This window comes from Oratosquilla oratoria, chromosome 36 (genome assembly GCF_046742065.1).
Source record: "Oratosquilla oratoria isolate Oo_2021 chromosome 36, ASM4674206v1, whole genome shotgun sequence".
Taxonomy (NCBI): domain Eukaryota; kingdom Metazoa; phylum Arthropoda; class Malacostraca; order Stomatopoda; family Squillidae; genus Oratosquilla; species Oratosquilla oratoria.
Window position 1 is genome coordinate 4369178 of NC_134812.1, and position 9309 is coordinate 4378486.

Consider the following 9309-nt stretch of genomic DNA (forward strand, 5'->3'; position numbering starts at 1 on the left):
GGTTAATATATATATTTTTTTTTATTAAGTTTTTATATTTCTAATAGATAACATTAATATCCTTTATGTGGAATAGTGTTAAGGTTTGTGTGAAATTGAGAAAAATTGAAAAAAAAAATTGTTAGACATACGAGGTCAGTGATGTTTTGAAAGGCTGCATAAGTTTTAATCTTGTATACTTTCTATTTCTGTAAATGGTTATGTGATATGTTATTGATTTTACTCTTCTCTTGTTTCAGTGTCTAGGATGCGGGAATACAAGATTGTGGTGTTGGGGTCGGGAGGTGTAGGGAAATCTGCCCTGACCGTTCAGTTTGTCCAGGGTATCTTCGTCGAGAAGTACGACCCCACTATAGAAGATTCGTATCGCAAACAAGTTGAAGTCGATGGGCAGCAATGTATGCTTGAGATTTTGGACACAGCTGGAACAGTAAGTAAACTCAAACCAATTGTTTTCTCTACCTTCTGAGATAGTGTTTTGATAATGTTGGGATAAATCTTCCTATTCTGAATTTTGCATGGTTCATTAAATTTTACGCTGCAAAGTCCTCTGTGAGGAGCACCATCCTAGCCTTCTGGTAGGGGGGGGGTTTGTGGTGTTAAACCATATCATCATCCTGTACAATCTATATACAAAGGGCTTTTTTTCCCCTTATAAGGGAGGTAGCCAAGTCAAAAGGCACGTACCTGCTCCAACCTGTTCCACTCCCATCCACCACATTTTCCTCACGTTCATCTTGGCTCCTCGCATCCCTGTCTCCTGCCCACTGCCCTGGGTCAGAAGCAATGAAGCAAGATACATTACATCCCTAGGAAGGCCATATCACTTGTTTGGCTACACCCCACCCCCTCCTCTGTCCCCTCATACCAAAAATAGAGAAGATGGGGAGAAATCCCTTCGGGCTGCATCAAAATATCATTTGCATGTGAGCACTTCCTACTACTCCTATCCCTTACCCCCTCCCTTCCTTGCATCACAGTATTGTCTATACACAGCTATTCTCCATTCGCACCCATCTAGCATCTACCCTCCTTGCTCAACAGACATTCCCCTCTTTCACCCCATCCATCTATCTCATCCTCTATCATCCCCTCAAGTTCACTCCATCCATTCTGCCCTCCACGCCTTTTATACTTTCTTCTCTCATTCTTCTCGTGTCTAAACCATCCCAATACAGCAGCAGCCCTATCTGCCATCTCCTTTTCCATCCCCCACTCTCCTCCTCACCTCCTTTCTTATTCTATCCTTCCATGTAGTCCCTTCCATATTTCTCAGACATTTCATTTCAAACGCATTGAAACTTCTCACTGCCACTTGTAAATTCCAAGTCTCCACCCAATACATTGTTGTCAGCACAATCGCCCTTTCATATAATCTTTGTATCCATTCCCAGACGCCTTTCTCCTTTACTGCATTTAATTTTAGTTGTGCTGACTGGTGCATACCATGTGTGCATGGCAATCCTATTTGTAGTCTTTAATACAGTGTGTCACAGGGACCTAGGTAGGGATACAGTTGTGTTATTGAGGGCTTCACCAGTTGAAAGGAAGGCCATTCCGACTAGAATAGGGACCAATGCTAATTTTGAATGACAATTGGTCAACTTAAGCCAGGCAGATCTTATGCACCATGCTTAATTCTGCATTTGGAGCTTGATTTCCCATGATCTAAAGATATAGTTAAATACAACAGGAAGTTTACAAGATATACAGCTAATGTTTTGGAAGTGACAAAAAAAATTGTTTATTTTCATAATGGTAATAATTTGGTTAATGTAATAAACTGCCCTTCTCAGAGAGGGTTATGATGGTGCTTGCCTTATAGAAGGTTATTGAAGCAAGGAATTTAATGTAATATGCCCTTGGCTCAAACTATTGGCAGGGCTCACTCTGCTCCCACTCTGACTTTGTGCCCAAGTAGTAACACTAAACTACTTGGCTCGTAAGTTATCTCTTTACTAAGAGCTTTTTACCTCTTATAAGGGAGGTAACTAAATCAGAAGCATGTACCTATTCCCACCCACTTCACTTCCTCCACCACCCTTTTCCCCCCTCCCATCTCTACTCTAGGTGTCTGATAACAATGATAGTTACAATGTTATTTACCTTGACTTTAGAGCTTGGATCAATGACAGAAAACAGCGGGGTCACCATAAATGGTGTAAAATCCAAATGTGGTAGTGTTTCTAGTGGAGTTCCCTAGGGCTTGGTTTTGGGTCCCTTAGTGTTCATTATGTATATAAACGACTTTGACAATGGGATTAATAGTGGTGATAGTTTGTGGACGAGACTAAAATAGGATGCCAAGTTAGGTCAGCAGATACCAAAATTCTACTGGAAGATCTTACAAATTGACATTGTCGGTAAAATGGCAAATGGAGTTCAATATCTCAAAGTGTAGTGTGTTAAATGTGGGACTACTGAACCCTGAAAGCAGATCTAGCTTAGATCATATGTTTATAGATAAAACTGAGTGTGAGAGAGAGTTGGGAGTTCTAGTGAATCCTGACCTTAAATCCAGGAATAAAGTTATCAGAGCATTAGGTTTCATTGCAAGGGTGGTTGCGAATAGAAGTGTGGAGGTAATTATCAAACTATCTGGCATTAGTTAGACCCATCCTTGACTATGTGGTACAGTTCTGGTCTCTGTCCTGGTCTCTGTCCTATGGAATGGACATCAGTTCGCTTGAATCAGTACAGAGGAGAATGACCAAAATGATACATGGGCTCGGAAATTTACCATACGAGGAGAGGCTTAGGCACCATAACCCTCACTCTGGAAATACTTGGTGCGGGGTGATCTGATAAAGGTGTTTTAGTGGATCAAAGGCTTTAACAAGGGTGATGCAAGCAGTAATGGATTTAAATTGCACAAATTTAGATTTAAGATGGAAATAGACAAGAACTGGATTACTAATAGGGTAGTCAATGAAGGGAATAGACTTAGTAACCATGTAGTGAGCGCTGAAACTATTGGCTGTTTTAAGAAACTGTCGGGGAACTTTATAGATGGGGATGACAGGTGGTAATGGACATGGAACTGCATGGTGTAGGCCTTATGGTATCTTGCAGTCTCCTTTATTCTTTCTCCTCATGGATGACTGGTCATCCCCGCATCTGCCAACTGCCCTGGGTCAAACACAATGCAGTAAGGCCGCTTCACTTGATCACTTATCTTCCCCTTTCCATCCCCTCATGCAGAAAAAGAGAAGGAGAAATCCCTTCATGCTACATCAAAATATCATTTACACATGAGCACCCCCTCCCCCACTTTACATAATTAGAACTACATGTCTGCCATTACCCAATGCCAATACTGTACACAAATTGGAGACTAAGCTAAACAAGTCACTGAAGTAGATTTTGCTATGGGTACCATGCATCACATGGATGTACCAAGACATGAAATGCAACAGAGTACACATGTCCACATTTCCTGGTCACTTCTCGCATGAGGGAACAAGGGAACACACAATTACAAATTATTCAGTTTTGCAAATTGGACAAATGCAATATAACTGGAGATCCTGTTGCTAGAGTACGAGTGTGAATTGTGTCCTAAGTAAATTGAGTGCCATAGTTCACTGATTTTGCAGGCAAGCCACAATCATTTATGTAACATTGCTATGTGACAGACCACACTAGTCACATATTGTGTGGGTATTTTGTGCTGTTTTATGCCATCCTTTTTCCTATTGCTGTCACTCTCGAGTGCTGAACATGTTGAATTGTAAGAACTCCCCCTCTTGCTTGGTTACAACTTTCCTTATCAACACCTTCCCTCCTTTTGCCTCCTTATATTCACCTCACCCCTTGGCCTGCAGCACTTTTCATTCCGTTTTGCTCCACGTTTTTATCATCATGATAATAATTGTCACCATTGTTGGCATAGTCATTGTTATCATCGGCATCATCAATCACCATCAGTTTGTCTTCGCATCTTATCCATATCTCTTGGTCTGGCTCAGTCAGTATGTTTAAAGCACAGGTTGAGTCTAGTGAAAATAGTGATAAAAATGTCCTTTTCTTTAATTCTCATTTCTTTAGCTGCATTGTGGGTACCTCCCTTATAAGAGGGAAAAAGCCTTTGGTATATGTATGTATGAGCTGCATTGTTTCTTAGTGTATAAGGGATAGGTTTTGTGAATATCCTCTTTCCCCCTGTATGTATGTGCATGCATTGGTATTTTCTTTACTGGTTTTACCCAATGGCTTAATCTTTGGTTACCAATTGTGTGTGATTAGGGTTTTCCTTTACAGTTACCAAATTATAGAGGCTAAATTTTTCTTTCTTTTCCAGGAACAATTCACTGCCATGCGAGACTTGTACATGAAGAATGGACAAGGATTTGTGTTGGTGTATAGCATTACGGCTCAAAGCACATTCAATGATCTTCAAGACCTCCGTGAACAGATTCTTAGAGTAAAGGTAAGAGGTTCATCTTGTTCACTAAAGTATAACAAGGGTGTCTTCTCCTTTTCTACATGATGGGATGGAGAGGGGGGGTTGCTGAATTAATGAAGCGGCCTTGCTGTGGATGTGCTGTCTTGCAGTGGACAAGATGCAGGGATGACCCGTCATCCAGGAGGTGCCAAGATAAGAAAGAGGGTAGAGGGGAGTGGAGTATGTATGGGATGGAATGGGTGGGGTTGGTTCTTATGCATTTGTTTTTTGGCTTCCTCCTGTATAAGGGTGGATGAAAGCCTATGTCTCCTTTGTCTCCCATAAAAGTCTGCCTTGTACACTGTTGTAGGCACAATCGCCCCTTCATACAGTCTTGCTCGCATCCAGCCTTGGATACCTATTTCTCATGTCACATGTCTCTTTCCACCCCTACTCTCTTCCTCATATCTCACTCTATCTTTACTTGTAACACCCACCATACTTCACACACTTAATCTCGCACATTTAAATGTATCCTTTCTCCCATAAATTAAAAGTCTCTGCCTCATACCCTGTTGTAGACACAATCACCCCTTCATAGTCTTGCTCACATTCAGCCTTAGATATCCATTTCTTATGACACCTGTCATTTCCTAAAGACCTTTTCTTACTTCCCTCATGTTTCTCTCTCTCCTCCATTCCATACTGCATACATATATTTAAACATCCACTTCCTCTAACCTCTCCAAGACTTGCTTCCAGCTTACTGCCACCTATACCTCTTCTACAGATCACCTTAATTTTACCCATATTTACTTTTTAAGTTCCTTCTATTGCATACTTTCCCATGTATACTTATGCATGGCCATCTTCTTAAAAGCTGTTTGCTATCATTGTCTCCTTTCTAAACACATTTCCAACATCATCTCCACTAAGATTCTTGTCTAGCATCCTGAGTTTCCCTACCACTCCATCTGTTAGCTCATCCCCTACTCAGGCAAAAAAAAAAAAATGTACTAAAATGAATCTCAGGCACAGGTTTTGGGCAGCATGAGACTACATTCTACCTCCACCTCCTTCTCACTTTCCTGCCACATTCACCCCCAAGTATCTAAAGCTATTTACTTTCTTCAGTCTCTCCTTTAACCCCTTTGATATGATGATGGATGCCTGCGTAGTTGTCATGAGGAGCATCTGGGTATGTGAGGACATTGACGTCTTCATTATATTTATTTTGTAGTTGTAGCTGAGTTACCCCTATGTTCTGTGAACTGGCCTGATAATTTTTTCTCAGGTTAATAACATTGAGTGAAAACTTTATATTTTATAATGCAAGCATTGTGATTCATTTTGGTACATCAGGCAGCTCAAGCTGCCTCAAGATAATGACTCGTATCAAAGAGGTTAACCACTTCAGTACGGGACTTAAATCTCGCGGGCAGCAGCCAATGCCAGCCGTATGATGTGTCGTATTAATACTCGCATCATAAAATATAGTCACCGCTTATATCGATCGTTCTCTCTTTCACCCGCGAATTTTGAAAACCACAGAGAATGGGATTCAGGGCGCATTTGGGAGAATGTAAAAACACAGGGGCGACTACAATAAATATAATCAAGACGCCGATATGGCAGCGTCGCGAATCCACTTGCTCCTCATGACGCCTACGTGTGCGGCACCGTATGGAAGGGGTTAATACTTCCAATTTGCTGCCATCCTCTCCCCTTGTACATCTTATCACCATACTTTTTAACCACATTTATTCCCCTGGTTTATAGCTCTCACATTTTATTCATTAAGATTTTTTATGAGGTTTAAGGTAACAATACAAAGCAATATGTGTTATAGGACAATGACTATATACATTTTTATTTCTTCCCTTAGGACACTGATGATGTGCCCATGATTCTTGTGGGTAACAAGTGTGATCTAGAAGATGAACGTGTGGTGGGGAAGGACCAAGGACTAAACCTAGCCAAGTCTTTCTCCTGTGCCTTCCTGGAGTCCTCAGCAAAGGCCAAAATTAATGTTAATGAGATCTTTTATGACCTTGTTCGACAAATCAACCGTAAGTCTCCAGAAAGGGGTCGAAACAAGCAGCAAGGCAGGAGGGTAAGGTGTGGCATTTTGTAAGGACAAGTTAAAACCAGATTAGGAGTTGATGTTTTCGTCCTTTTGCCTGGATTGAATTTGTTGAGAGTGGGCCTGGCACATTATATTCCTAGCATTCTCCTGTATACTCTGTATGGAAACAATGCATTCCACTTGGGTTTCTCAGCTTGTGCCACCAGGGCTTACACAACGTCTTCGTGAGTAGTGCCAGGTCGCACTTTGAACACAGCTTACAGGGGAGGGACGATGTGGAATTTAAGCATCATGTGATTAACAGTTTTTGGCCCATAATGGTGCCATGGTGTATGTGTAACTTTCCAGGTCATAATATAATTTTCCAGAATTAAGGATGATGGTAATTTACCAAGATATTTATGGACAAGACTTGAAGATCTTCTGTATTATAAACTTTACATTTATGTGTGCAAGAGTTGCTGAACAATCAGTATATCTATGCCTTCCATTTGTGCTCCAGTAGAGTTGTTTTACAAAACGATAGTGAATTGAATGTCCAAAGGGAAGCTAGTCGACTATTTCTAACAATCTGCACAAAAAAAGAAGAAGAATAGAAGGATGATGTATTCCTTTTTCACTAACCTCTCTGCAAAGGAAGAGATAAAAAGTAAAGTGAAACCCTTCTGGTGAGCCATTTGCTGAACTTGTAGTTGGATTGGTATGTCTGATGTTTCGACAGTGAATGATACCATGGTTTTTGTACTCTCAACTTAGACAGAACCCCCCCTCACCCCCCTACTCCATTAGTTAACTTGCATAACATAACATAACATACATAACATAACATAACGTGGCTATGCACAACCGCATCAGCAAGGGACCTAATGTAATTTCTTTGCAAAGACTTGGTCTGATTCTGGTGCCCATTACATTGGGATGTATCGATAACTGGTAAATGTTCCACATTAACAGTAATCCAAAAAAATGTGGTGTTTGTGTGTTCTTACAGTAGCCTGCTTTCTCCCTACTTGCCCTCTGAGGATGGTGTAAGTCTGTGTGTACATAGGTTGCCTGTACTGTAAGACCTGGTGTAAAGGCGGCTGTGTGCAAAACCCTTGTCAGATAAATAGAGAACGAGAGAAAGACGACTCCTTTTTTGCTGGTGCTTGGCATTGTGTGGGTGTTAGATCTGTGGTAGTATGGGATTAGCGTCACCTCCTTACTTCCCGCCCTCACTCCCATTTCCACCAGCATCACAAACTCCACGCAGAACGAGGCTACAGGACGAGCAGGATGCTTCATAATAAGAGTTCAGTTGTCTGATATTTGTTTTCTACTAAAGTACCACTTTTTATGAAATAGAGTTAAGTCGTAAGCTCTGCATTGCCTCCAGAAATATAACCCATAAAAGCCATATGCTGGTATATACGACTACAGAGAAGAACAGTCTTCACGTACTGTTGATGTTGCCTTGTTAGTCCCATAAACCAAATGGTTATATTTTTTATGTTGTGGTTACATTTCATATTTCTAGGGTTGATTTTGTGATAGAAAACCATTTTCAAACCAGCGTTGCCACTGGCTTCTTTGGATATCTGAAGGAAAAAAGCTTTATCATTTGTTTATTCTCATGACGTGAAATATATCATATGTACAAATACAGATGTTTTATTTACCTCTCCAATTGACATTTATGGTTTTTGAGTGTGTGGTACAACCACAGCAAGGATGTACCACACATTTACAATTAAATGAAACGTCCTTGCTCTGGATGTGTTGTCTTGCTGCGTTGCTTCTGACCCAGGGCAGTGGGCAAGATGCAGGGATGACATCATCCAGGAGGAGCCAAGAAAAGAGAGAAGAAGGGGTTGTGAATTGAATTAGAGTTGAGTATGTGGGGATGAAATGGGTGGGAATGGATTTATGACTGACTTTGGCTACCTCCCTTGTAAGGTTGAAGCCATTGGTATGTTATGTATGTAAATGTGTGGCAATTACATTGGGGTGAGTGCAATTAATCCAGAGTAATAGAGGTTTCTTCCTGCTTAATAGATTTCAGGTAGACATCCACCCATCCAACACACATTTGTTTATCTCGGTAACCTTTGATTGACCCAATATGTCAACTCCTTCAAGTATACATACATATACCAAGAGCTTTTTCCCCCTTACAAGAGAGGTAGCCAAAGTCAATGGCATACATTCACTCCCACCCATTTCATCCCCACTTCACTCTCACCACCTCTCCCTCGTTTTTTGGCTTCTCCTGGGTGACGGGTCATCCCGGCATCTCACCCATTGCCATGGGTCAGAAGCAATGCAGCAGGACACAACACATCCACAGGCAATGTCTTCTCAAGCAGAAAGAGACAATGGGGAGAAATCCCTTCATGTTGTCAAAACCTTGTTCACATGTACTTCCTTCACCCCTCACCCACTCCCCTCCGTGCACCGCAGCACTATCCACACAAACATTTTCCACTGACCCCATCCCCTGTCCCGTCCTCTCCTTCCCAATGTCCTACCCATTTTATTCTCAACTGTCTATTTCTCATTACTTCTTTCAGTCCCCCAAGGCATATGTGCTTCTCAATCTACATTCTACCTCCACCCCCAAAGTATCCAAAGCTATCCCACCTTCTCCAGTCTATCCCTTAATACTTGTTTATAATCTGCTGCCATCCTCCCCTGCACTACACAACACCCTACCCTCACCCACATTCATCTCCAACTTGCTTCTTTTGCACACCTTCCCAAACTGTCACTACATCCCCCCCCAATTCCTCCTCTGATCCTGCCATAAGCACAGTGATGTCAGCAAACATCAACTTGCTCATCTCCCACCCCTCTCCATTTT

At 41.5% G+C, this 9309-nt stretch overlaps 1 protein-coding gene across 6 annotated transcripts in view; it reads left to right on the forward strand.

Moving 5' to 3' along the window:
* Window positions 1–8112, forward strand: part of LOC143018874 (ras-related protein Rap-1-like) — a 147503-nt gene extending 139391 nt beyond the window's left edge. For all 6 annotated transcript variants that reach the window (XM_076174423.1, XM_076174424.1, XM_076174428.1 and 3 more), the window contains 3 exons: window positions 240–430; window positions 4301–4429; window positions 6270–8112. In XM_076174423.1, coding sequence (XP_076030538.1) covers window positions 240–430; window positions 4301–4429; window positions 6270–6518 — 569 coding nt within the window. In that variant the 3' untranslated portion in view covers window positions 6519–8112. The remainder of the gene's footprint in view (window positions 1–239; window positions 431–4300; window positions 4430–6269) is intronic.
* Window positions 8113–9309: the final 1197 nt, after the last annotated feature.